This window comes from Martes martes (assembly GCF_963455335.1).
Source record: "Martes martes genome assembly, chromosome: 16".
In the NCBI taxonomy this organism is placed as follows: Eukaryota; Metazoa; Chordata; class Mammalia; order Carnivora; family Mustelidae; genus Martes; species Martes martes.
The window spans coordinates 25,332,194-25,359,867 of NC_137904.1; the positions used below are offsets into that span (position 1 = coordinate 25,332,194).

Here is a 27,674-nt window from a genome sequence, read left to right on the forward strand (position 1 = left end):
TGCTTTGACAGTCTCAGTCCCTTCCCGAACTTCAGGGAGCGGCCAGCAGGGATCCAAGGTCAAGGTCTAGGTTAAGCGCTTAACCCATCAAGGGCTTCTAGGGTGGGAAAGCCATTTCCAGGTTCACCCTTAAAATACCTTCAAGATCTGCCAATGTTTAATGAGCAAAAGTGTTTGGAGCAGAGTTCTGTTAACAAAGCCCAGTTGCTTTCGAGCTCAGGTAAGTGAGAAGGAAAAGGAAGGATTAGAACTAATTTGTTTTTTTTTTCCCTCCCTTCCACTGGGAGCATGCATTTCTAAGGCCTCCCCATTACAGCCCCAACTTTGCTAATCTCCCAGGAGAGCGGACAAGTTTTGACTGTCCCACCACTGAAATTATAAATGTGCTACAGCCAGCACGTAGAGCAACTGAGAGGGCCTGCTGGGTACCGAACCCTGGATTTGGAGTCAGATGGATCTGGCTCCAAGCCTGACTGCCTTTGTGACTGGGGCCAAGTGGCATTAGCTCTCTGAGCCTTAATTTTCTCATTTGTAAAACAAGAACAGTGCTCTAGAACTCTAGGAACAATGGTGGGAATTAAGTGGAAGTAGAGACTCTTTCCAGTGTCTGATACCAGTGGACATTCGACAGTCTCTTAACTGGGAATCAGAATTTGCTGGAAGATGCACAGGGCAGCTTTTGAGATCCAGGCCCCCACAGGGAAAGCAGCGGCCTCTCAAAACCAGCTCCTTCCCAATGCAGGCTCCTGGAAAGAGAGCCACTTCCGAAACCAGAGGATTTTCCTGCTGGCTTTCCCCCCAAGTATCTCCCCTGCTCGGCCCCCTTCTCTCCAGCCTGGGGTCTTCCCTCGATCTGGCCCTGAAACCCACCTCATTTGCAGTTCTCCTGCAAGCTGGCTTAAGTTCTGGGAGCTGAAAAGAGGGTCACACAGGGCCACTGAATGGATTAGTGAGGGGCCACAGAGAAAACACCTGCCTGGGAGACAGGGCATTGACAGCGGGCCCCCGGAACACATGATTAGCCAGCAGAGAGAGGTTCCCAGAGAAGGACAAAGCCACGGGTTTGACTGGAGCCCTTACTCAGGCTCTGCACCTCCAGCCCCTTATCAGGTGGCCTCCAGGGCCCGTGGGCTGTGGACGTCCCTCCACCACAAAGCCAGCTTTCCTATCCTGCTCCTGCCCCAGTGACCTTGGCAGTCATGCTAAATTAACCCTTTTATCCCTGACTGCTATGGATGGCAGTTGAGCGGTGAGGCCAAGGGACCCAAGATCCTATGCTGCCTGCCCCATAATGGGCACACACGCGTTCAAGCAGACGACACGGAGACAGCCCCGTGTGTGTTGTCCGGGGTTCCAGCGTCTTTTCCGCACACAGGCGCTGACCGTGGGGCTGCCTCGCTCACGCTCGCTCCTCCGGCTGCTCCCACCTTGAAGACCCTAGGTTAGGAGAAGCTGGTGGAAGCATCCAGTCCCATCTGCCCATCTTGCGAATGGGGAAGCAAAGGCCAGTGGCCTTCTGAGGTCACTCGGTGCAGTCGTATCAGAGCTGGGACTGGAGCCCAGTTCTGTTTCCCTCTGACCTGTGTTCCCGCCACCAGGCCTTGCAACCTTCCATTTGCTTACTTGGCGTCCTGAGTGACTAGGGCAGCGGGGAGGACACACCCCTGGCTCAGGTCCCAGTTCTGCTCCCAGCTATGTGGCAGCAGGCAAGCGAGGTGACCTCCCCAGGCCCCTGTTGCCTCATTTGTGAGCTGCCTAGAGTACCCCCTTCCCCTCGGGGTTATCGTGAGGCCTGGGGGATGGCGTGTGCATAGCACCGGCCATGGTGTTTGGTGAGCACCCAGTACACATGGCCGTCATGTCCTGCTCCTGGAATTTAAGAGAATGGATGCTGTCTTCAAAAGAACCTCGGACTCCTAATAGTTCTAGGTGGCAAATCATTGTCCAGATCCCCAGTCTGGGGTTCCTTGTACCCTGTCGAGCTGGCTTCTTCCACATGCTCCCTGAAATTTCTGTAGGGAAAGAAGGGAAGCGTTGGGACAAAGGCTGCCTGGGATGTGAGTGGCGCCCAGGTGTCCCCTCGGCTCACTGGCTGGATGCCTGCATGGCTGAGGGTGAAGGGTCATCAGGAGACCAGAGCCCAGAGCCAGGCTCCTCCTCCTGGTGCCCCATTTGGCAGTTCCTGGTGGTCTCCCGTGAGCATAGAGCACTCTTCTGTGTTACAGAAATGAGCCCGTGTATATCTTGAGTTGTGAACAATTAGGGGTAGCCACCAGCTCTGTCCCACCAGCTTTTCTGAAGCAAGTCACAGGTTTGAGTCAGCAAATATTTCTTTCAGGGAGCAACTGTTGAGTGCCTACTGCATGCACATAGGTCCTCATCTCATTTTGATCTTTCAGCAGCCCTGTGAGGTGAGTGGTGCTATTCCCTCTTTACATAGGAGGAAACTAAGGACCCAGGGGGCAGGGCTTGCCCAGAGACACCAAGCAAATGAGGGCCCTCTGCAGAGGGACTGTATAAGTTTGTCCACACGGCTTGGGGCGGCTTCTGGAACAGGGTGAAGGGCCCCAGGAGGCGAAAGTATCTGGTGACTGGACAGCTCCCACTCCCCTCCTCCCTGGATGTCTTAGCCCTCTCATCTCTGGGGAACAAGGGACCCTTCTGTGGCTTCCAGAAGAAGCAGCAGGAGGAAATGGGTATAGGCTAAAGGGAGGGATGGGGCAGGTGTCAACCCCCTGCCCTCTGCTTGCACCCAGTCCCACCCCTCCCTACCTGTCTCCCCCCTACCCCTCCAGGACCTGGATGCCTGCCTTTGTGGCTATGACTCAGCTTTAGTCCCCAGGCACTGTGATGGTTGTGCCTGGATGAGTCAGCGGGCAGTTCGTCTGCTCCTAGGGACCCAGGGGACCTGCCTCTGAGTCACAGCCCCCAGCTGCCCTCTAGAGTCTCCAAGGTCTTCTTTGGGGGGCTCTGGGAAAGGAGCAGCAGGGTCTTCTAAGAGGCTCTCAGGGTGGAAAGAGACAGAGCCCGGAGGAAAGAGCCGGCCCCCACCCCTTATTGCCCACCTAACCCCAGCTTCCTGCATGGGTGTGGGTAGTCTGGGAGCTCTTCCCCTCCAGCCCAGGTGTTGAGAGAGTTGGGTGGTTTCTGGAAATATGCCCGTTATCCAGCCACTCAGCCTGGACTCAGGCCAGGATGCCCGCTTCTCTGCTGAGGGAAGGGTGTTCTAGCTCCCTAACCAGCCTGCAGACCTCAGAGCTGGCTTCAGCTGTTTGACTTAATGGGGAGGAGGGATGCTCAGGTGGGAGAAGCCTCCTGAGAGGGATGAGCTGCCTCCCCCCAGACCCATTCCATGGCAGCTGAAAGAATAGAAATAATACAGCTGGGAATCCTATAACCCCAGAAGCTTCCCCAGCTGTCAGAGGCCTGGGCTGGCCCTATCCCAGGGGAGCCCAAGGCTCCCTTGTGCCTCCATGTGGGGAGACCCAAGGACAGGAGGGTCAGAACCTGGTTTTCAGGAACTGCTCTCTCTTCTTCCCAGGGAGGCTTGAGGTCTGAAAATCCACTCCAGCGCCAGCTTGAGCAGGCCAGATGGTGCCCTGCTCCACTCACTTGGGAGAGCCTCTGGGCAAGTTGCTTAACTTTGTGTACTTCCGTTTCCATATCTGTTAGATGAGACCAATCACACTCACTCTAGGGTCGGTGTGAGAATGAACGTAATGAGATATTGGCCAAAAATCTGTGTCTCAGAATCAGGGGGAGAAGTCAGGGGACTGGCGAGAGATGGTTTTCTCTATGGGAAGAATTAGCATCCTCATTTGCAAGGAAGGAGAGCTGGCAGAGAAAGCTGCTACTCCCATAATCTCACCTCCTGACCTCAGCAGCTGCAGGCCTGGACCTAATTTATGGGGCAGTAAATATCCATAATGGGCCAGAGCTCCCTGGTGGGCTCTGGCTTTTCGGTGGGGACAGCTCTGCTGAGCCATAAGCTGCTGGGTAGCCTCGTTAATTCATCTCTGTTCAGAAGCTGGGTAATGATGCAAGGACCCAGCAGATGAGGCCGGGTAACCATCCCCAAAGTGGGGAGGGGCAGCTGCCTGTGCTTGCGCCCCCCTCCCCACCCCGTATGCATGCCATGTGGTCAGTTCCCAGGGCTCCTTCTATCTTGGAGGACAGAAAGAGGACACTGGGGCCAAGGATGGGAGCCTTCCTTAGATCCCAGGTCCGATCTTCTGGACTGGGCAGTTCTCCACCACAGTGGCATTCCAGGTACTGCCTGCGGGGTTCTTTGAAGGTCCCCACCCCCTTCACTGAGATCCTGGGCCTCTCTCCATCAAGGAGAGGGAGAGCATGGTCATGGGAGCTAGAAGGGAAATCGAGTGCTGGGAACAAGGATCAGACAGGCAATTGTCCTGGAAATGCAGTTTGTCCAATTCACACATACATAATTGATGTAAAATAAGTGTGTTCCTTTCTTCTTTTTCATATGCTTCACTGCTACTGGGTAAACTCTGAAGCTTGGCCTGGCTCCCTGGCCGGCGGTGGCGGCTGGAGGTGGGGAGGTGGGGGCTGGGGCGGGGGTGGTGGAGAAGTCGTGGCGCTGTCCCGGGTGCTGAGCAGGCAGATTCCTGGCTCCTGCGGGGCTGTTCTCTGCGAGCTCAGCCCAGCCTTCCCTGAGGCCAGTGCCTGATTCTTCAGTCTCTCTGGATAAGCATCCCCCTCAACCCTTGGGCTGCGGCTAGGGTCAAGCAGTCTTCTAACTGTGGGAGGCCTCCAGACAAAGTATCAGTTGGACTTGAGGGCCTTTGCCACTCAGACAATGGAGGTAAAAGACTGGTTTGGAACCATGGACAGAGAGGCCAGGTTCCACAAAAGGTGGAAATGACTCTATGGATTCATGACTCTTTCCCAAAGAGTGTTCTATGGTGTGTTGCTGTCGAAAGTATGATGCTCAAAGGTCCAATAAGTTTGGGAAATGCTGGGCTGGACAAAATCAGACATGTCTCTTCACTGTGAGAATTTGTAGCACCCTTCCTATGGTTTTACGCATCAGACTCTTGCAAAAGGGTTTCCCAAACTTATGGGACCTTGGAAACCTTATTTTAGACACCATCTTGGGGCTGGTGTTCCACAAAACACACATGGGGAAACTCTGAGCCAGGGGCCGTATTTCATACACAGGCAGGACAAAGACAGACAAGGAAGGGCAATACTGGGGCAGGTTCCCATGGAGGAACCCAGAACCATTCCCATCTTGACCACTAACCCGCGCCCTAACTTTGGGCTAGTTTCTTTTGCTCTCTGCACCTGTTTCCCTGTCCAGAAAATGAGGTGTGATGCCTGGCCCATGGCCGATCCTTGGTAAATATTTGTTAAGTAAACGAAGGACCAGATTGGATGGGGTCTCTCAAACCGTGTTTAGCCACATGATCCTAATGCTAGGAGAGGGCAGGCCCTGGGCCCATCTGCCTGGATGGGAATCCGTCTGCACCAATTGCTGGCTGTTCAAACATGGCCAACTCAGCTCTCCATGCCTTGTACCTTCCCCTGCTGAAAATGGAGCTCATAATAGTGTCTACCTCAGAGTTTTGTTGTGAAGGCTAACCATTTTTGAGGAGGAAAGGGGCACTCGTAATCATCATTCTCAGGCAATAGGTCTCCAGCAAACCAGGACATGGTGATCAGGGGTTTCAGTGAGGTAATGCCTGAGACCAAGAGGCCATTCTGCTTATGTAGTTTCTATCATGCCATTCAACTGAGTGCTATGCAAAAGGCCAGTTCGTGGAACAGCTCCCCAGTGGGGCCTCCTCAGCAATACCCTCCCACCCTCTCAGGGTGCCAGAGCCCCTAAAACTCTACAGAACAGTTTGAGAACCACAGAGATTCTTTTCAGCTCTCCTGGACCACAAATTCTGATTCCCTGACCTGCTGCCCCTCTCCCTGCTGACACCGGGTCCCTCTGAGGGCACAGACCTCATCCCCGATGTGCATCACCTTATCCTGATCCCAAATGTCCCATCAAGCCCTTTGACTGACCAAGGAGAGAAGATTGGCAGCCCCCCATGGGCTGTATGGGTTGTGGATTTCTTTTCTTTTTCTTTTAAAAAACATTTTATTTATTTGTTTGAGAGAGAGCGTGCACACAAGCAGGGGGAGTGGCAAGCAGAGAGAGAAGGAGAAGCAGGCTCCCTACCAATCAGGGAGCCCAATGTGGGGCTTGATCCCAGGACACTGGGATTATGACCTGAGCCTAAGGCAGATTTTTAACTGACTGAGACACCCAGGCGCCCCTGAGTTGTGGATTTCTTTCCCCAGCCTCCCTGTGCTTATGTGTGCAGGGATGGGGATGGACCCCCTTACATCACCCTGAGAAGGGAGAGGGCCTACCATGTGATTAGAAGAGAAACTGAGGCAGTGTGGTTGATGATCTGCCCAAGATGGCCCAGCAGCTGGGGGCAGGGTTCCTTTGGAAACCCTGCCCCTCGTCCTTGCCCCAAAGGAGGGACGCAGCCCTAGGTGGCAGCAGTATGGAAGGTGCTGTGTTCTTTCCCCAGTCCAAGTCATGAGTGCACCAGGAAGGGGGTCCAGGTCGGGAGGTGGGTTATGTGACAGGGCGAGTGTGGGGCCCCAGGCTGGGGAAAACTGGCGACCTGGAGGATTAAGGGGCCAGGAGGGCTGGATGGTGCTGGGATTAAAGGTCCCTGAGGAGCTTCTGGCAGCTCTTTTCATGGCGGAGGCAGGTGGGCGGGAGCCCAGGGAGGGTCAGCCCTCACTCTGTGCCTCTCTCCTCCCCCTGCTGCCAGCCTCCTCAGCCCGGGCTGAATGTGCACTTGGCCCACCCCCTCCCTCCACGGTGCTGGGCCCTATTCGGGAGGCAGCTGCGAGGATGCTCCCGACTCCCCGCTCCCCGCTGGGCCCCTGCCTGCGGCCCTTTCACAGGCCGCTGCCCCCACCCCCCACCCCCCAGCCCCCATCAGGCTGCCTGGAACCGCCCCAGCCCAGACCTCATCCTAAGAGAGACCCACTGCTGAAACTGGATGAATCCAGGGCATGGGGCACGTGGCAGGGGGGCGCTTGGGGGCCTTCCACACATTATTAACGAAGAAAATTGCATTTGTAGGGTTTCTTTTCCCAAAAGCTCCAAACCACGGATCTTATTCCCCCCCACCCCCATACCCGGCCTTGAAGGAGTCCCAAAGGCTGGATGTGTGTCCAGGAGGGCCAGCCAAGCCCCTGCATCAGGGATGCTCCCTGCTTTGCTTTGCATGAGGCAAGAGGAGCCAGACACTGAGTCCCTGCCGCCCTCAGCCCTCAGCCCTGAGAGCCGCAGCCCCGCGTTTGCTTGATCCCGCTGCAACCTGAGGGGACGCTGGGCACGCCTGATAGATGAGGCAATTATGGCTTAAGACGGTTACTCTAAATTATACGAACTAGTTAGTGGCTGAAACAAGAATGGGGTTTTGCCTTGCTCTGTGCAACTTCCTTTAGAAGCCCTCAGTTTTCCTCTGGGGCAAGGGACCTACCTCTGTCCACCTTCTGCTCATGTCCTTTCTCTGTGCTTCTCTCTCCCTGGGTCTCCCTCCCTCTGCCCCCCCCCACCACACCCCCCCCCCACCACCGTGCCCATGGTCTGCCTCTGCTCTGGCCCTCTTCTTCCCAGGTGGTGGGCCTGGAGGGGGGTGTAGAAGGCATCCCGTGTGAAGCCAGCCCCTTTCCTGCCTCTCCCTCCCCACTAGGCACCCTCTGTTATCCCCGAGGCCTCATTATTAGGGTAGCGATGACCCCCATTGTCTGGCCTGTCTGGCTCTGGCACGAAAGGTAGAATTTTGGCAGAGAAGGGAGACTCGGCCTGTTTCCAGCTCATTCTGCGTAGTCTGGAGCCTGTAATGTGCTGGGGGCAGGTCTGGTGGGGGGGGAGGGGGCGGCTCCTGGAGCCACAGGGCAGCCCCTGTCACTAGGACAACAGCAGGGAGCCCTGGAGGGGGGGAGGGAGAGCAGGGGAGCAGGTGGTTCTTTGTCTGGAGCTGGAACAAGGGCGAGGGGCCCTTGCCTGATCCCAGTCCTCCACCCTGCTGCCCTCTCGAGCCTCTGAGGCAGCCCCAGGGAGGGGATTGGTGTCCCAGCTCTTGAATGAGAGGCCATTGGGCTTTCTCCCCGACACCGGGTCAGGAGAGACTCCATACTGTGGGCATATCACCGCCCCCCCCCTGCAGTGCTCATAGTGGGGTGGCACAGGGGAAGACTGGATTTTCCCAGGACTCGGCACTGCTTCTCCACCCCTATGCTCACCCCCAACCTCAGCCCACCTAGCACAAGGGGCCACGTGAGGCCAGGCCAGTAAGTCAGGGGGTCTGTGTCGGCCTGTGGGGGTGCAAGGGGTCCCAGGTACCAGAAACAGACCCTCACTGGCTGTCATTGCCACTTTCCCATCCAGGCCTCACTTTCCTATCTGAGCAATGGGCAGGGGGAGGCTGCGGGGCAGGGAGGGCATGTCAGAACTGTTGCCATGTGCAGCTCTTTTCTTGCTTTCAAAGTCTGTGTAGTGTGGACCATGACACTCCTCGAGTCCCCCTCCTCTCCCTCCTCTCCTCTCTTTGATCCTTCACTTTTGCTCCAGAGCCCTAGAGCAGCCCCTGGAGGCTGAAGGTCAGTGACCCCCCAGGTCTAAGCCACCACGATGCAGAATGCTGCTTTCCAGGCACATCCCCTAACCTCTCAGTGCTCCTTTCCCTGTGCCTCGATTTCCCCAACTATAATATGGGGCTAGTAACAGGACCTGCCCCACGAAGTTGTTGTCGGGGGTCAAAGAAATTATAGACATAAAGTGTTTAGAAAGGTGTTTGGCCCCATGAAAATAGCAAATTTTTATTCCTTTTTTTTTTTAAGATTTTATTTATATATTTGACAGAGACACAGCAAGAGAGGGAACACAAGCACAAGGAGTGGGAGAGGGAGAAGCAGGCTCCCCGCTGAAAAGGGAGCCCGATGCGGGGCTCTATCCCATGATCCGGGGACCATGACCTGCGCCGAAGGCAGATGCTAATGACAGAGTCACCCAGGTGCCCCCAGCAAATTTTTATTCTTAAAGATCTTTATGGTGCAGGGAGTTGCTGAGTTTCCTGAAGTACTCAGTGGTATGAATCAAATGGGTATCATCCCTGGAACCTGGTGTTTGGAATGGAGAGTGGGGACACATGTTTTTAAATAAGCCTCTTTTGGGATGGCTTCCCTCCTTGAGTTCTGGGAAGAATTTAAACAGCCCAAGACTTGTGACTCTTGGCTATTTCTCTTGGGTTGTCTTAGAGGTACTGCACACTGAATCAGCCTTCCTAAAATAGTCTCCATTGACCTTCTCTAGAAAAGGGGGGAAATGTGGGCTTGGTCATCTGGGTCCCCCTGTCCTGGCCACAAGGACATCCATGGCGTCTGTTGGCCTTTTCAAACCTCGGCCGCCCACCAAGGTGTCTGTGGGCTCAGCAACTTCGTGTGGGGAGGCACGTGGTGAACAGGACAGCTGCTGACATTGGCGAGAGATGGTTCTCGTCGTTTTCTAGCAGGGTGTGTGCTGGTGGCAGGGCAGATCCTGGGTTAGGGGGAGCTCTGTGTGGAAGAAGAGGCTGCGGAAGAAGCATGGGAAGTCTGGGAGCTTCTCTGGGAGAGAGGAATGAGATCCTTTTCTACCTGAACCGATGGTACTTTCCCTGGAAGATTGGTATCCTTCTGTTGGTCCCAGTACCCACCATGTATCTATCTGCCCAGGAAAGGTTTACAGAATGACAGTCATGCCAGGCTCCTGCTAAATCCTGGGGTCCGCCATGCCACTGGCACCCGAGACTCGGCAGCCCCGGGAGGAGCCGCAGGTAGGAGATCTGAGGGCTGGGTAGGCTGGTGGCCAGAGGTCTGCCCAATGCACAGCGGGGAGCAGCCAGGGCAGCCTCAGTCCTGGGGAGTCCCAAGACTGTACAGAGTTGCTGGACAGGGTGAGTCAGAGTCTCCCAGGAAGGACGAGGTTGGCAAGGGGCCCCTGGGCAGAGGGACGCAGATATGCAAAGCTGCACAGTGTTTCTGGGGAGCCCCACCCAGGCCCATGTGCATGGCTGTGAGTACATGTGAGCGTGGGTGTGAGAGGTGCCAGCAGCCATGCGCGGCCAGATTTGCAAGGCTGGGCCCCTGATCCCTGGAGCCCCGGGGCCTCAGCAACCGCCACTGGACTCCTCTGGCCCGCGCGCCGGCAGTTCCTCATCTTCCTCCCCTCGCTGCCTTTCCTTCCTGCTCTTCCTCTTGTCCAGGGTTGGGACTAGGGGTGGACAGGAGGGAGCTTAACCTCTCTGAGGCTCAGTTTCCCTATCTAGGCACAAGGTGGTTGGCTTGGGTGATCTCAAAGGGCTCCAGGGCCTTCTGGGTCTTTAAGTGGTTGTCCATGCCCGATGCGGATTCTCCCATCGGGGCCTTGGACACATCGCAGACTCGGCCTAGGCCTCTGTTGGCAGAAGGGCTGGGGACAGGGGCCAGTGTGTGGTGATGGAGACGGGACACCTGCAGGGCCCCACTGACCCTGCTGCTGTCTATGCTTCTCCCTCAGTTTGACCCTGGGAACACAGGCTACATCAGCACAGGCAAGTTCCGGAGCCTCCTGGAGAGCCACAGCTCCAAGCTCGACCCGCACAAAAGGGAGGTGCTCCTGGCTCTCGCCGACAGCCATGCAGATGGGCAGATCTGCTACCAGGATTTTGTCAACCTGGTGAGCACCCTGGGGCCTTCACGGCTGGGAGGGGCCTCTTTTGGGGGGTTATGGCTAAGAAGACCTTTTTACAGAATTAAAGGGATCCCTTGGTGTGCAGCGTTGAAAATGTCCAGGCTTCAGAAGGTGAAAGGGCATCACCGAGGAACTGGTTTCTCTGTGTCTCTTGGTTCTGCCTTCTGCAGTGTCAGCATGTACCCAAAGCCCCTGACAGCTCCAGACTCCCCCATGTGGCAGCAAAGTGGCTGCAGCTGTTCCAGCCCTTACACCCTCGGGCCTCACCATGCTAGGGAAGAGATTGGGTCTCCTCTGTGGTAGTCCCCACACAAAGCTTGGGATTTCCTTCCTCCCCTTGGGTTAATTTGAGTCCAGTGTGATGTGTTGATTGACTCAAGCCCATCAGTTCCCATCCGTGGAGCCGGGGGTGGGGTCAGTTCCACGGAGAGGGAGGGCTGGGAGTAGGAGGTGGGAAGGAGGGGAGCTGGGGAGTGGATGCTGGGAGCACTGGGGACATGGGTGAAGAGCTCCTCAGACCTGCTGGGCTGATGTCCTGGGTGGTCGGAGGGGCTGAAGACAGGAGGCCTGTGAACCCTGCCCAGCGGTCCAGGGTCTTGGAGTAGGGACTTCCTCCTCACTGGGGGTTACTGCTGTGCTGTCATGGGAGCCACTATGGAGGGGTTGGAGTGGGGTTCGGTGGGGTTCAGCAGGAAGCATCCCACCAGGGATGCATGGGACATGAGTAGAGGCTAGATGATCCAGCAGGATGAATTCAAGGCCAGACGATTCCCCTCAGTTTCCCTGGTGGCGAAGCAGAGATAGTCACTCCTTTTCTTGTCACCCATGGAGGAGCAAGAGTAAAATGATCTGTGTGAGGTTCCCCAGGCTCCTGGAATTCAAAGGGACTGCTAATGGGGGTGGCCAGGTGCCAAGTGCCAAGAGAGCTCTCTGATCTGGGTGTCCAGGCTTTGGAAAGGTTCTCATTGCCTCTTGAGGGAAGCCTGCCTTTGCCCAGAGGTTAGCATGATTTCAGGGAGCAGCTGTAGCGCTTTTAGGGGTTAAGAAATCTGCTGTTCACAGTGGACCCAGAGAGCAGACCTCCTGGAAGGTGGGGGGACAGAGCTGAGCTAAATGGGGGAGTGGGGACAGTCAGGGTTCATGGGAGGAGGGGCAGTGGAATTGAGCCCTGTAACTTGAAGCCCAGCAGTGCCATCAAAGACCAGGTCACAGGTTTGAGCTGCACCGGCTCATCCACAGCCCAGCATGCCCTGGGCCTGCCCGGCTCAGGCTCAGGGCAGAATGAGGGCTTTGCTGGACCAGTGAGATACTTCTGTCTTGCTGCGGGTCTGTGGGGTCTCCTGTGTGAACTCCACCAGTGAATGGCTTTTTCCTGTCAGAATGTCTGTATTCATGTTCTAAGCTGGAGCAGCAAGCCAGAGCCTGGATTCGCGTGAGGAAGGCTGTCCTGCAGACTAGGACTAAGGAGGGGCCCTCCAGGAGGGAAGCTCTCAGGAAGGCAGAGTGCCTAGGGGCTGGAGTCAGGTAGACCCAAGTACCTCTACCTTTGCCTTTCGCAGAGAAAGATCTCCTGAGGGTTTTCTCATTTGTAAAATGAAGCCAAAGGAATCCCTCTTCAAAGTTGTCCCAAGGATTAAATAAGATGGAGTATTTGAAAGATTTTGTTATCTCTAATGTTCTTCCCCCAGGTGAATTCCCCTGCATCCTTTGTGAGCCCTTCCCCAACCCAACCCAGGCCCAATGAACCAGCCTTATCCAGAATCCCCACAGTGCTTTGCCCAGGCCTCTCTTAGAGCACAGACCACATTGTATTATAGCTGGGTGGCCAAGGTTGTCGTGTACAGGTGTGTAGGTTGTGTACTGTGCAAGGAAGCATGCCAGTAAGATGAATGGGGTCTGAAATCTGGCCTGGGCTTTGTTCACCAAAGCCTATAATGGGTGTATCCACCTGCAAGAGAAGACTCCCTTATCTCATGGCACAAGAGTACCCTTCAGGCTGGCATGGGCTCTGGAATCAGATGTATCTGGAATTGAAGCCTGACTCTTTGGGTCCTTGAGAAAGTTGCTCACCTTCTCCAAGCTTTAGTCCCTATCTTTATTTTGTATTTTTTTTTAAGTTTTTGTATTTTTTTAAGTTTATTTACTTAAGTAATTACTTAAGTAATCTCTGGGCCCAGTGTGGGGCTCGAACTCACGACCCCAAGATCAAGAGTTGCGTGCTTTTCTGACTGAGCCAGCTAGGTGCCCCTAGTCCCCATCTTTATAATATGAGGATAGTGTTATGCACCAAATAACTAGCATTATTGTAAGCCCCTTGTAAGCCCCAGGAGGCCCGAGACTCAGCTCAGTTCTAGGCACATCAGGCTGCAGGCGAATGGTGGGTGTCCGCGTGCACATTGCTTCCCTGTTCTCGTGGCAAGCCCGCGCCTGGCGTCAGTCTTCAGGGTGTGGCCAGAGCTGTGTTGTGAGTAGGCTGTGCTTATTCCGGGACTAGGAGAGAGGATGGTAAGAGTGGCCGCCAAACAAGTTGACAGGGCGCCTGAGCGGCTCAGTCGACTAAGTGCCTGACTCTTGATTTCAGCTCAGGTCCTGATCTTGGGTCATGAATTTGAGCCCCGTGTCGGGCTTTGCCCTGAACGTGGACCTGCTTAGGATTCTCTCTCTCTCTCCCTCTTTGTCCTTCCTCCCTGTGCACTCTCTTTCTCTAAAAATAAATTTAAAAATCTCTAAAAATAAATTTTTTTTTTTAAAGATTTTATTTATTTATTTGACAGACAGAGATCACAAGTAGGCAGAGAGGGAGAGAGGAGGAAGCAGGCTCCCCGCCGAGCAGAGAGCCGGATGCGGGGCTCGATCCCAGGACCCTGAGATCATGACCTGAGCCGAAGGCAGAGGCTTTAAACCACTGAGCCACCCAGGCACCCCTCTAAAAATAAATTTTAAAAAATTTGTAAGAAAGGAAAAAGATAACCGTTTGACAATGTGATCCTGTCTGGAGCTTGCACGGAGTGAACATGGAGGTCCAAGGCCTGCCGGTGTTTCCAGAACGCCTTCTGCACCACCAAGAACCAGATCCGAGCTTTGTAGGCATGGAGAAGGTGAGAATAGGGATCAATGGAAGGGGTTCATCTGGGAAGGCCTACCGGAGGGGCCGAGCCGTTAGCCAGATTTTGAAGGTGAAAGACTATAGAACCAAGGAAAATAGAAGGGGGACTGAAGACAGAGGCTGATTCCAGCTGGTCTGCTCTGAATGTAGACCCTCTCTGGCTACTCCCTCCCGACACAGTTTTATACCCCTGTGCTTTAGTCTGGCCTGGTTCACCCGGCCAGCCCTCTCTGGGCTTCTGTCATTAGGTTTAGCCAAATGTCCCCTGCTAAGGCCACAGCCCCAGGATTATGTTGATAGTCTCCACCTTAGCTCCCCAGGCAGCCCTGTGGCCCTGGGGCTGGGAGAGCTCTTTGTCCCCATAAGAAGGGTCTAGAGGTGGTCGTAGAGGGCAGGTGTGGGGTGACAGAGGCCCTGGGAGGCTGGAAGGCAGCAGGACCGGCCACTTGGTTTCTGGGAGTTAGGCTGGCCACAGAGTGAAGCATCCAGGACTCCAGAGCAGATTCATCATGGCAGCTTTAGGCTGTTGGGGGTAGGACTGGTCCACAGACAAGGTTCTAGAACCAGTTCCTGGGCTTGCCAGGCATTACAGGCCCCCTAAAAGGCCCTCGGGAATGATGGCCTCCCACAAGCACAGGTTTGGGATCTAGTTCTAGAGACGTCTCTACAAACTCGCCCATCTAACCAAGGTCTGCTCACCTCTTCCCAAGGGAGGATGTCCTTCCGTTCTCACTCAGTTCCCACCTCCTCCAGGAAGCCCTCCCTGATCACCACCACAGGACCTGGCTGGGCTCCTGCCTTCTTGCTCCCTCAGCAGCCTTCACTGGGAACCACGATTGCTGCTTGCTTACTTGTCTTGAGCACTGGTGCATCCCTTGTGTCTGGCAACGTGCTGACACTTAGTCGTTGCCCCATAAGTTGTGATGGACGGCTGACGGATAGGTGCATGGGAGGAAAGAACGGCGAACATGACTCTAGGTTCTGGAGCCTTACTGGGTTGGAATGTGGTGGATTCTTAAAACTCCGTGATTTAGTAGAATGGGGTTATTCCTAGTCCTCGTCTGACAGGTAGGCTAGTTAAGACTATCCAGTGAGCCCAGCACACGGGAAGAGCTTAGAACCACCTCGGCCATAGAAGAGCTCAGCGAATACTGTTTCTTGCTATTACAGAAGACAGGGGAAGGCGGGATGAGGCCTGGTAGGCCCAAGGAATGTGCTGGCCAGGGAAGCGGCTCAGGGCTCCACTGAGACCCCCATTCTGATCCTTCGCCCCACCGTGTGTCCCGCGCAGATGAGCAACAAGCGGTCCAACAGCTTCCGCCAGGCCATCCTGCAGGGGAACCGCAGGCTCTGCAGCAAAGCCCTCCTGGAGGAGAAGGGGCTGAACCTCTCCCAGCGGCTAATCCGCCACGTGGCCTACGAGACCCTGCCCCGGGAGATAGACCGGAAGTGGTACTACGACAGTTACACCTGCTGCCCCCCACCCTGGTTCATGATCACCGTCACATTGCTGGAGGCAAGGACTTGGATGGGGGAGACGGGGTGGGGGGGGGTGGCACTGCTCAGCCTTGGCCTGAAGGGGGGGGCGGGAGGGGGAGCAGGAGGCTCTCGGAGACCCAGGGGGGAAGGGCGGCATCTTCTCCCAGTGGCTGAGGATCCATTGTCGTTTGCCAGCCAGACCCCATGACAGTGCCTGCAAGTGTGGCTCCAACCCTCAGACCACAAGGACATCCCGAAGATTATTACCAAGCGAGCCTCCCCACAGCAAAATCCCCGTATTTCCAACTCTACCTTAAGCGAGGCAACACAGGCCATGTGATAAGTTTGTTGATATGGGGGTAGTTAGCCAGGCTAAGTCCTTAAAAACCAAGATATTTTAGTTCCTCCCTGAGTGGGTAACGCGGCCAAGTTCTTTGCTGCCCTGGGACTCCCATCTCCCACCTGTAAAGTAGGGGTAACCGGACGTGCCCTCCTCCCATAGGACTCCTCTGTCTTGAGCCAGAGTGGCTTATGGTGCCTTCAGAACCCAAAAACATTACAAATGCACATGGGAGGGGTTGTTTATGAATAGGTAGATGTGGGCTTAACATACTTTGAAAGAACATTCTCCCCTTAGGGAATCATCTATACCTATTGTTACTCTAAACGTCTTCTGCTTATGCAGCAGAATCCGAACAGAGGACTTTCTGAATCAGTGCCCATGTGTGAGAAACTCTGAAATCCTCTGGCTGTTCAGCCTAGAACCCTGTGGGCCCCCAGCCCCAGGTCCTGAACGGCGTGCTGTAGTCTGCAAAGGTTTCTCTTCCAGAGCCATGGGCTTAATTACCACCCCCCCAACGCATATGTTCTTGTAAAGTTGATGCCGAATGCGGATCCTTAAGCCCCGTGGCATCCTCCTTCTTTTTTCCTAAATCAGACTAGCTGGTCTGTATCCCCGCGCGCCTCCGTTTGTTGTTATGGCTTCACCGGAGTCCATGTTGAAGATGCGATTTTTCTGAGATATTCTTGGAATCGTTCTCCAAATGCTTTCTGTGTTGGTCTATTTATTAAGTTCTATTTGAGGACCAATAATAATGAGCTGCCTCGGGAGCTGTATTTGCTGCCAGGCCACCCGCATTGTGAAAGATGGACAGAGCGGTTCCCCCGGAGAGCCCAGGGGAGTCCTGCTGGGGGGCCTGAACCCCACACTAATTATAGCTTCATTTGCTGCGTGTGTGACAGGCACCCGGCTGGCTCTCCGTGTACTTTACCCCATTCAAACCTCACAACCACCCTGGAAGGGTAGGTGTTGGCATCCCCGTTTCCAGATGAGGAGACCAAGGACCAGAGATTTCAAATAACTTATCCAAGGTCATCCAGAGAGGCCAGATTGAGTGTCCAGATTGGTTTCAAATTTCCAGAAACTTCAGCCATGTAAATTCAAACCACCCATCTGGAAGATAATACGGAAATAACTATTTCCAAGTACTTGTACTAAAGCCCAACGTTTTTGTTTTACATGCAGTTCTAGGAACTTGGTTTTCTGGTTCCATAACAGAGGCTGGAAGGGACACAGTAGGAAGTTACTAGAAGGGGCTCACGACTAGCCAGCAGCAGGGAGTAAGAACCCGGTTAGTAACCTGCTGACAACCTGGCAATACGGGAGAGAACGAAAAATGCAGAAGCAGACCTGAGTCTTAAAGAAACAGGAATCTGGGGCCGTTTACTGTAGGAGTGAAAAACATCATCCGTTGCTGGAGAAGACTTCACTCCCACGGCCCACATTAATACCTGAGATGGCGTTAGAAGAGCATGCATACCCTGTGAGGAAAAACACAGGGACATGGATGATGCATTTTACCTTATTTTATTACTTTTGGGTTTTTTTTCTGATTTTATATGTTTATTTGACAGAGGGAACACAAGCGGGGGAGTGGGAGAGGGAGAAGCAGGCTTTCCACTGAGCAGGGAGCCCGAGGCAGGGCTCCATCCCAGGAGCCCAGATTCGTGACCCAAGGCAAAGGCAGATGCTTAATGACTGAGCCACCCAGGTGCCCCTATTTTATTATCTTTAAAAAAGTTTATTTAAGTAATCTCTACACCTAACACGAGGCTCGAACTCACAGCCTTGACATCAAGAGTCATGTGTTCTTCCAACTGAGACAGGCACCCCTGAATGATGCATGTTACTTTTTAATTTTTATTTTATTTATTTATTTTAAAATTAAATTTTGTTTTTTTCTCAGTGTTCCAAAATTCATTGTTTATGCATCACACCCAGTGCTCCATGCAATACGTGCCCTCCTTAATACCCACCACCAGGCTCACCCAACCCCCCACATCCGTCCCCTCCAAAACCCTCAGTTTGTTTCTCAGATTTATTTTTATTTTTTAAGATTTTATTTATTTGGTTGAGATAGAATAGGGGGAGAGGCAGAGGGGGAGAGACAGAGGACCCCAAGCAGACTGAGCGCAGAGCCCAATGCCGGGCTCGATCTCACGACACTGAGACCATGACTGGAGCTGAAATCAAGAGTTGGCTGCTTAAGTGACTGAGCCACTGAGGTGCCCCCGAATGATGCATTTTATTTTATTTTATTTTTTTTTAAACTATGTCTTTTTTTTTTTTTAAGTTTATTTATTTATTTATTTATTTGACAGACAGAGATCACAAGTAGGCAGAGAGGCAGGCAGAGAGAGAAGCGAAGCAGGCTTCCCGCTGAGCAGAGAGCCCGATGCGGGGCTCGATCCCAGGACCCAGGGATCATGACCCGAGCCGAAGGCAGAGGCTTTAACCCACTGAACCACCCAGGTGCCCCCCGAATGATGCATTTTAGAAAAGAAATAAATACATTTTTAGGGGTAAACAAGGATGCCTCAGTCATCTGCCGAATCAGTTCATGTGGAGCGTTGGTGACGAGGCAGCGAGATGGGAACCCTGGGGCACTGTGGGTGGGAATGCAAAATGGCGCAGCCATTATTGGAAACAGTGTGGAGGTTCCTCAGAAAATTACACGGAACCACCATGTGAGTCAGTGACCCCACTTCTGGGTATATACCCCAAAAAATCAAAAGCAGGGACTCAGAGAGATACTGGTATGCGCATGTCCGTGGCAGCATTATTTGTAATAGCTAAAATGTGGAAGCAACCCAGATGTTGGATGAATGGATAAATGGGTGACAGACTGTGGAATGGAATTCAGTGGGATAGTATTCAGCCTTAAAAAGCCTTAAAAAGGAAGGAATTCGGACACATGCTGTAACATGAGTGGACCTTGAAGACACGATGCTAAATGGAGTAAGCCAGCCACAAAAAGACAGCTACTGGATGAGTCCTCTTAGATGGGGCGCCCAGGGGAGTCAAATTCATAGAGACAGGAAGGAGAACGGCAGTTGCCAGGGCTGGGGGAAAGGGGAGTGGGGAGTTGGCGTGTAATGGAGACAGAATTTCAGTTTTACGAGATGAGGAGACTCCCGTGGCTGGTGGCAGCGACAGTTGCGCAGCGGCGTAAATATACTGAGTGCCACTGTGCTGTACACTTAAAACTGATGAAGATGGCAAATGTGTGTTTTTGTCACAGTTTTAAAAAATCTACTTATGTGGAATTGCCTCCTCCCGTAAATGGGTACGTAAGTTATTACTGCAATTAGGTTTTGTTTTTTTTTTAAGATTTTATTTATCTGGGGCTCCTGGGTGGCTCAGTCATTGAGCATCTGCCTTTGGCTCAGGTTATGATTCCGGGGTCCTGGGATCGAGTCCCATGTCGGGTTCCCTGCTCGGCGGTAAGCCTGCTTCTCCCTCTCACTCTGTCCCTGCTCGTGTTCCCTCTCTTGCTGTCTCTCTCTCTCTGTCAAATAAATAAATAAAATCTTTTTTTTAAAAAGTATTTATTTATTTGAGGGCAAGGGAGAGCAAAGACAGAGAATCTGAGGCAGACTCCCCGCTGAGCACAGAGCCTGATCCTATACCACGAGACCATGACCTGAGCCTAAACCAAGAGTCTGATGTTCAACCGACTGAGCCACTCCAGCGCCCTGTAGCAGTTAGTTTAAATCCCTCTGAACCCTTCCTGCCTAGCACCAAGGAGGTGTGGGCAGAGCCCATGGGACCATGTTGTGACCATTTAATACAAAATAATCAAACAGAGGGGCGCCTGGGTGGCTCAGTCGGTTAAGTGCCTGCATTGGCTCAGGTCATGATCCTGGGGTCCTGAATCGAGCCCCACATCGGGCTCAGCAGGAATACTGCTTCTCCCTCTCCCTTTACCTGCTTGTGCTCTCTGTCAAATAAATAAATAAAATCTTAAAAAAAAAATATAAAGAGAAGTGGGGGGAGAGGTGGTAGAAAGGGAGGCTGGGTCCTGGCCGTGTGGGTGTCCCTTTTCCTCAGAGGAGGAAAGGGGCCAACTGCTGGTAGGGATTCTGAGTGTTAGCGCCAGAGGGGCTGGCAGACTGCCTTGCGTGTAGTGATAGGCCCTCACCATCCTGTGTTTTCACCCAGGTTGCCTTTTTCCTCTACAACGGAGTGTCGCTGGACCAGTTCGTGCTGCAGGTGACCCACCCGCGATACCTGAAGAACACACTGGTTTACCACCCGCAGCTCCGCGCACAGGCCTGGCGCTACCTGACCTACATCTTCATGCATGCGGGGTGAGTGCCCGCCTTGTTTTGGCCTCGCCAGCATCCCTGTGGGAAAGTAGGAGGGGCAGAGAGCCTGGACTGAAACATGTGTTTTCGTTTATTTTTGTCTTCCTGGACTCAGCACTTGAGGTAGCTCCTTGAAACTTACCTAATACCAAAATAGAGGAGTTAATTATTGACAGTGTATGGGAAAAGGGGAAACAGATGGATGATGCTGAGTTTAAGCCCACGGTGACAGCAGCATAAATGTAGGTTCTACGTTTGTTCCGAGCTTCCTAGCAGCCAAGGCAAAAAGGGAAGTGCAGTTAGCAACCGAGTCCGTTGTCCGCAGACTCTGCGTGGTGTGTGTGTCTCTGTGTGTGTGTGTGCCTCCATAAGTGAAATGAAGGACAGATTTCTTGAGAGTGCCTTTCTCCCAAGGTGGTCTCTGTAGTTGATGAGAGTCTTTTTGAGGAATTCTAGAAATAGTGGTAGTTTCTGTTGACAGATCTGTGGCCTCTTTGGGGGCTGACATACAGTCAGTTCTCATGGGTGCCTATGAGAAGGATCTATGGTCTGGCCCCATGAGAAGGATCTGCTGTCTGGCCAGGTGGCCACCTGGGTCCCAGGCCCCTGAAGAACACAGTCTTGGCTGGAGACTGTTTTTACACCATAAAAGCGCTGAGGTGGGAAAGCAGAGTCCCCAGACCTTTGTGGTGTCTTCTACAGCCTCTCCAGAGAGAAGCAAAAGGGCTCACTGTTCACCTGGGAAAAGCTCTGGGGGTACCTGTCCCTGGGGTTGGAAATGGGAAGAGGATCACTCTGGTCTCCGTGGCTCCATCATTCCCATTCCCTAGCAGAAAGACCCACAACGGCCAAGAGGGAGCCATGCTGTGAGCCTCCCCTCTTGCCAAGCTTCCAAAACAGCACAGGTGCCAAGCCCCAGCTGAGGGGCTTTGGGGTGAGGAGGGATGTCAGTGGTTAGCGGTGGGTATTTCCACTCCGAGCTGGGAGAGGGGATGATCCATGCAGGCTGACACTTTGCCTGCCGTGTCCCGGCTTTGCTCTCACAGGACTGAGGAGCAGAATAAGGGGGGTTCATCTAGCATTGGCCTTCTTGTGAACCAAGGAATTGGCTTGGGGTGGGGGGGGCCTTCCCTGACCAGGCTTCACAGCCTCTACTGCCCATGGGATGGAACTCCCTGTCTTGTTTCCAGAACTGCCCTCTGGCCTTCCCTGAGCCTTTGCGGTGAGGAAGAAGCAGGCACAAAGCCTCCTTGGCCATTCCCTGCCTCTGGGGGATGAAAGCCTAGAGGCCAAAGTGGACAGAGCACAGAGGCTCTTAGCTGAGGCCCAAAGAGGTGGCCTTTTTCTGGCTGGTGCTTCTGCTGGGGCAGTGCCTGCCTAGGGAGCCCTGGGAGGAGTCTCCTGGTATGTAATTTTGAGGGGGGTCCTCTTGGATGGTGCTGCAGGTGACGGGAGGTAGGGATGGTTCGCCAGCATGTGCGGCGAGCCCAAAGGTGACCTGTGATCGGGGAGGAGAACACACTCTGGACTGTTGAATCTAGAAATCAGTGTGGTAGAGGGGAAGGAGTTCAGCTTAGGAGGCAGGAGCTCTGGATTCCTCTCACCTGGCATCTCCTCGTCTCCGGCTCTCGTCTGTGAACCAAGGACTGGGTCTGATGCTACCACCTGGCTCCTTTCCAGTGCATTTGTCTGATGCTTCTAACCATTTGGCGGACGCAGTTGGTATGACTAGAAGACTCCAGGCACGGTGGGAGTTTTGGACGGAGCCCCATCTGTCTGAGCTACCTTGCAAGCGCTCTCCTGGGCAGGCAGGGGCCCACGTGGACCTGAGTGGCACAGCATTTGGCCTCCAGGCAGGGCCCTGCAGACCAGGACCGGGGCTGTGACCCAGGCCAGGGTTGTCGCATGGTGAGCTCTGTTACCCTATACCTTGACCATGCAGATGCTGTGGGCGCAGTTTAAATGAGATAATGGATGTTAAAGTTTTCGGTAAACTTGAAAGCACATATGTGATGTGTAGATAGTATTCCTAGTAACAGGTGCACTCAACTAGATACCATTTAGCAATAAGAACTGGTCACAGGTGTATGATAGCATAAAAAGGGAAGTATTCCCAGAATAAGAAAAGCCAGCCTGGGGCGCCTTGGTGGCCCAGTTGTTAAGCATCTGTCTTCCGCTCAGGTCACAATCCCAGTGTCCTGGGTTCAAGCCCCTGCATCGGGCTCCCTGCTCAGTAGGGAGCCTGCGTCTCCCTCTCCAGCTGCCCCCCTGCTTGTGTTCACTTACTCGCTGTCTCTGTCAAATAAACAAATAAAATCTTTAAAAAAGAAAGAAAGAAAGAAAGAAAGAAAGAAAGAAAGAAAGAAAGAAAAGCCAGCCCTGGGATTTGGGGAGTAGGGTGGGTCCCTTCTCACACCAAGAGGGAGAAGCTTCCCCTATGAGATCTTAAGGGATAACTTTGAATTATTAAGTTCTAGGGGCGCCTGGGTGGCTCAGTCGGTTAAACGGCTGCCTTCAAATCAGGTCATGATTCCAGGGTCCTGGGATGGAGCCCTGCATTGGGCTTGCTTCTCCCTCCTGCTCCCCTGCTTGTGCTCGCTCCTTCTCTCTCTTTCTCTCTGTCAAATAAATAAATAAAATCTTTAAAAAAAGAATTAAGTTCTAAGAGATATCACTAATGCTTACATTTGTTCTGAAAACGTCTTTTTTTTTTCTTTTAAGACTTTATTTGAGAGAGAGAGCACAGGCAGGGCGAGGGGCAAAGGGAGAGAGAGAAGCAGACTCCTTGCTGAGCAGGGAGCCCGATGCGGGGCTTGCAGGACCCTGGGATCATGACCTGAGCTGAAGGCAGACCTTAATCCACTGAGCCATCCAGGCGCCCCTGAAAACATCTTTCTCTTTAAATACCAGTATCTCTTACATATAAACCAGTGAGCCAGGGCAGCCTTGTGGCCTGGGGAGTGGAGCGGATTCTGCACATCAGGAACCTGGGCTGTGTGACTTGAAGCCAGGCAGTGCCCCTCTCTGAGCCTTGGCTTCTCATGTGTCAACCAATGGATTTGTCGATCTTCCCCATGGTTAGCCCCCACCACGCTGTGGCAGGTGCACACACTGCCAAACACTGTCAAGGCCCTGCACCGTTCCTGTCCCAGGCAGCCGGAAAGGTGTGATCTTTCTAAGATGGACTGTCTGCTCTGTAATTCCTGCCCCCGCACCCCAACCCAGACCATGAGCTCCTCAAAGCAGATATAACTCATTGCTGGATTCCCTGCGTCTTGGCATACAGTGTTTGTTGAATGAATGAATGAATGATGGAGTGTGGTCTTTCTATATAGGATAGAACACCTGGGACTCAACGTGGTGCTGCAGCTCCTTGTGGGGGTGCCCTTGGAGATGGTACATGGAGCAACCCGCATTGGGCTTGTCTACGTGGCTGGTGTTGTGGCAGGTAAGCAGGTGGAGCACGAATCCACAGGGGTAAACTTCCCCAAGGCAGTGAGGAGACCCCATGGCATTGGGCAAGTCCCAGGCTTCCAGGGACACCGGACCCCATCCCCAAGGCTCCTAATCATGAGGGTTGTCCTCCAGACCAATCTCCCTACCATCTGGGGGGCTGGAAAGGGGACTGCCATCCACAGGGAGAGGCATGTGATGGCAAGGGGAGGAGACTTTCCATCTTTATGCTGCCATGTTGAAGCTGTGTGAGCTCGGGGAAATTCCTTAACCTCTCTTGGCCCCATTAGAGGTTTTAGGAAGGAACTAATCAGATTTGCCTGGAGGGCATTAGGAGGTCAAAGGGAGGGGACAAAGTGGAATAGGAGGGGCTGTGTCAACCCATGCTGGGCACAGTGAGATTCCTGCAGGGATATCCAAAGTGTGGGCGGGAGCCAGGTCCCTCCTCAGCCAGGCCGGCCCCTGTGCTCTTGCTTGACCCACTGCTGACAGGAAACAGTCTGGCCTGAGAGGTGGTGAGCACCCATGCCAGCTGAAGTAGACTGGGGCCCCCTGATCCTGCTCACATGGTGGAGGACCATGACCTTGAGGATAGCTGGGGAGTGGGGGAACTACAGCCAGCAGGACTCCCCCTCTCCCTCGCTGGTGGAGGTGAGGCGGGCTGGGGTGAGCTGGGGAGAGCAGACTGCATTTCTGCTGGGAAAGTCTGCACCAACCGGGTTTCTGAACAGAGGGATCTCCCTCGTGATGTTTCCAACTTTATAGCTGGCCTTTTTTTTTTTTTTACAAGGTTTGCCGCCTCAGCTCTTCACCTTGACAGCTGTGCCCAAGGGAGCTTTGTGTGTATGTTTAAGTAAGATCTTAATCCTTTCTGAGTGGCATTAAAGTTGTCATCAGGAGAGCAGGGCACCGCTGACCTTGTAAACAACGGGCAAACAGGGACCCTAGGAGTAACTGATGTGGCTTCAAGAACTCGGGAGGGAAGGGTCCCACCCCACCCCACCCACCCCTATGAGGCCGGTCTGCTAGTTCAAAAAACCTCAGCATGGAAGATCGGCCGCACCGCTTCTTCATTTCTCTGTGTGCGGAGGGTTAAAAACTTGGCCACCTTGGACAGCACCCCCCACGGGCTTCTCCGGGCATCCTGTACCTTCCCCATCCTTGAACAAAAGGTTCTGTGAGGAGCTCTGTGTGCCAGACTTACTCAGCCACCCACGCACCCCCCCCCCTTTCCCCCAAGTCTTGACATCTGGAGATTTATAGCCATGTTTCCTCCACCTAGATACCCAGAGACCCAGATGGTTAATAGCGAGGAACAGGAAAGACACTCATAACGCTTGCAGTTAGTAGTCAATTGGATAGGAGTGCAATAACCCAGAAGACAGAAACCAGATTCGAGATGACTGAGCCCTCACCAAACCAGATGACACTCAGCAGGCAGGCCACGCTGGTGACTCTGGCCAGGGACACCAGTGCAGAAGGGGATGGTGCACCGACAGAAAGGAATTTGCCAGCTAACCAGCTGGATGTGGGGCTGTATCATGCAGCATGTAACGTGTACGATTCTGTCTGAGGCATTGACTCAGAGAGGGCACTCTGGTCACCATATATCGTGTCATCGATCACCAGGACCAAGTTGGCAGATCTGCCTGCACCCCTTCTTCCCTCTCTACCCCGTGTGCATCCCGAGTCCACAGGTGGGGCCCACTTGCAGACAGCCAGATCCTGACTGGATACCCAGTGGTTAGGAAGGGCCTGCCTTCCTAAGGCACACATGGGCACTTTCCAGTTGTCACAGGTTACAGAACCCGTGTGTTAGGGTGCCTCAGTGACTTGCCCAAGGAGACTCAGTTGTATGGGGTGGGGCTGGGCCCAGAGCCAGGCCTCCTGCCCCCGAAGGCTGCGCTTCAAACCACTACCTTGTGCAATGAGAACCAAAAGGCAGGCCTTTTCCTTTTGTGTGGATAATTTATTGTCAGAAACTCAGGGAGGTCTTTTTTTTTTTTTTTTTTTAAGATTCTATTTATTTATTTGACAGACAGAGATCACAAGTAGGCAGAGAGGCAGGCAGAGAGAGAGGAAGGGAAGCAGGCTCCCTGCTGAGCAGAGAGCCCGATGCTGGGCTGGATCCCAGGACCCTGGGATCATGACCTGGGCCAAAGGCAGAGGCTTTAACCCATTGAGCCACCCCGGTTCCCCCAGGGAGGTCTTAATAGACATCAGGCACCCCCCCCCCATTTAGTTCCTGCCCGGTGGAAATGTTCCAAAGGCAAGGCCATCACAGTTTGTAGCAATGGCGGCTGACCTCTGCCACGCGCGTCTGGTACTCTGCCTGCGATAGAGGCTTCTCGTACCTTATGTCACGTATTCACCAAATCTTATGAGGTGGGTCCTGTCACCCCCATTTTGTAGGTGGTCCAGAGAGGTGAAATGACTTGCTCAATTTTCTCAGAAGGACTAAGAAGTACTAGAAGCAAGTGGAGACCCTTCCTCTGCTCCATGATTCTAACCAGTGCTTGAGGCCAGTGCGTCTCTCGCTTCTAGCTGACAATTTCATGGCCGCGAAAGCCAGTATTTTAAGTGCTTTGGCAAGCTTTTCTTATAGATTATCTATATTATAAGCCACGTGCGCATCCCCAGAGCCTAACACAGGGTCTGGCATATGTTAAACAACAAATATTTGTAGAACAGATGGAAGACTACATACATAAATAGAGTTAGAGTGCTTAAAGGTAGATGTTCTGCCGATTTTTATTTGGATTTTTTTTTTTTTTTGTAATGGCCAAGGGAGACATTGGAAAACACCTGCTTTAAATATTTCAGACTAAAATTATCACAGCTGTGCGTGATGATATAGTCTCCAATTTATCTGCGTGCTGGTGTGGACCCAGAATTTTTTTGAGAAAGTACATAGCCCCTAGGGGCCCCTGGGTGGCTCAGTGGGTTGAGCCTCTGCCTTCAGCTCGGGTCATGATCCCAGAATCCTGGGATGGAGCCCTGCATTGGGCTCTCTGCTCAGCGGGGAGCCTGCTTCCCCCCCACTCTCTCTTCTGCCTGCCTCTCTGCCTACTTGTGATCTCTTTCAAATAAATAAATAAAATCTTAAAAAAAAAAAGTACATAGCCCCGACTAGAACTAGTCCTTGGGCCTAGTGCTGTGCCAAGATGTGTGTCCCCTTCCAGCTTGCCATTCTGTCCCTGTCCTCTGTCCCCATGACCTCTGGGGAATTCATACTGGCCTTATGGAACTGTCCTATGGAACTGTGAGGTTAGGTTCCTAACAGCTTGTCAAGAATCCTGCTTGGCCCAGGCTTCCTGCCCCTCCCCAACCCCGGCACACATGCCCCCGCTTGTACTTGACCTTTCCCACTCCCGAGTCCTGGGCTAGTCTGCAGCCACTTGAGGAAAATCTTTCCTCCACCCACGGAAGACCCGTGACTCCAGACTGTTACATTCAAGATCCAAACCTCGGGTCCTGGATCTCAGGCCAAGGTTCAGGTTGTTTGAATCTGTGATTTGGAAGGTCCCCTCCTGTGGGTGGCAAATCTGACTTCCCAGGCCCCACCCCCCCTTCAGCCATAGGCTCCCTGGGCTCCCCTCCATGGGGTAGCGTTGAGGGTAAAGTTTCCTTTGAAAAGAGGGTTTCACGGCTCAGAAGTTAGAAAACCTTAGACCTCTTTATTTCACAGATGTGAAAACTGAAGCCCAAAGAATTCAGGGGCTGTGCCCAAGGTCACAGGACTAGCCAGCCACGCCCCCATTCCCAACTCCCGCCAGAATCCCAAACTGACCCCTGACCCTGGGGTGGGACTCCTATCCATGGGTAGGGTGAGAGAAGGGTCAGTGTGGGGAGGCTGGACCCTGGACTGTGCGGGGTTCCCTGCGGCCTCCCTGCCGCTGGTGGATCCCACCGCATCTGGGAGGCCGAGGGAGCAGAAGCTGGACGGATTTAGTGGGACTCGAGAGAGGAAAGAGGCCAGCCTTGGGAGGCTGGGGCTTCCTCTGTCCACGAGGTAGGGTAATTAATGAGCTGCTTGGGCAGTCAGCCCTCTGCAACCCTGCAATGCAGCCTTCCTTGCTGTGCAGGCCTCCAGGAGAGCGTGGGAATCCTTTGTCATGCAGATCCCACTGCCTGCCTGTTTGCCATCCTGGGAAATTTTTTTTTCTGTTATATATGGCTGACCCTTTGGCTAGGCAGTAAAAAAAAAAAAAAAAAAAAAAAAGGAAAGTTATC

General features: G+C 53.3%; 1 protein-coding gene across 4 annotated transcripts in view; it reads left to right on the forward strand.

Annotated features, from left to right (window-relative positions):
• RHBDL3 (rhomboid like 3) overlaps positions 1-27,674 on the forward strand; it is a gene marked incomplete at both ends in the record, with an annotated part of 46,322 nt that overhangs the window by 6,053 nt on the left and 12,595 nt on the right. For 2 of the 4 annotated variants that reach the window (XM_080825768.1, XM_080825769.1), the window contains 4 exons: positions 10,583-10,741; positions 15,154-15,378; positions 19,843-19,991; positions 23,324-23,436. In XM_080825768.1, coding sequence (XP_080681894.1) covers positions 10,583-10,741; positions 15,154-15,378; positions 19,843-19,991; positions 23,324-23,436 — 646 coding nt within the window. Of the gene's footprint in view, positions 1-10,582; positions 10,742-15,099; positions 15,379-19,842; positions 19,992-23,323; positions 23,437-27,674 lie in introns of all 4 variants that reach the window. The other 2 variants (XM_080825767.1, XM_080825770.1) reach the window with 2 other exon arrangements.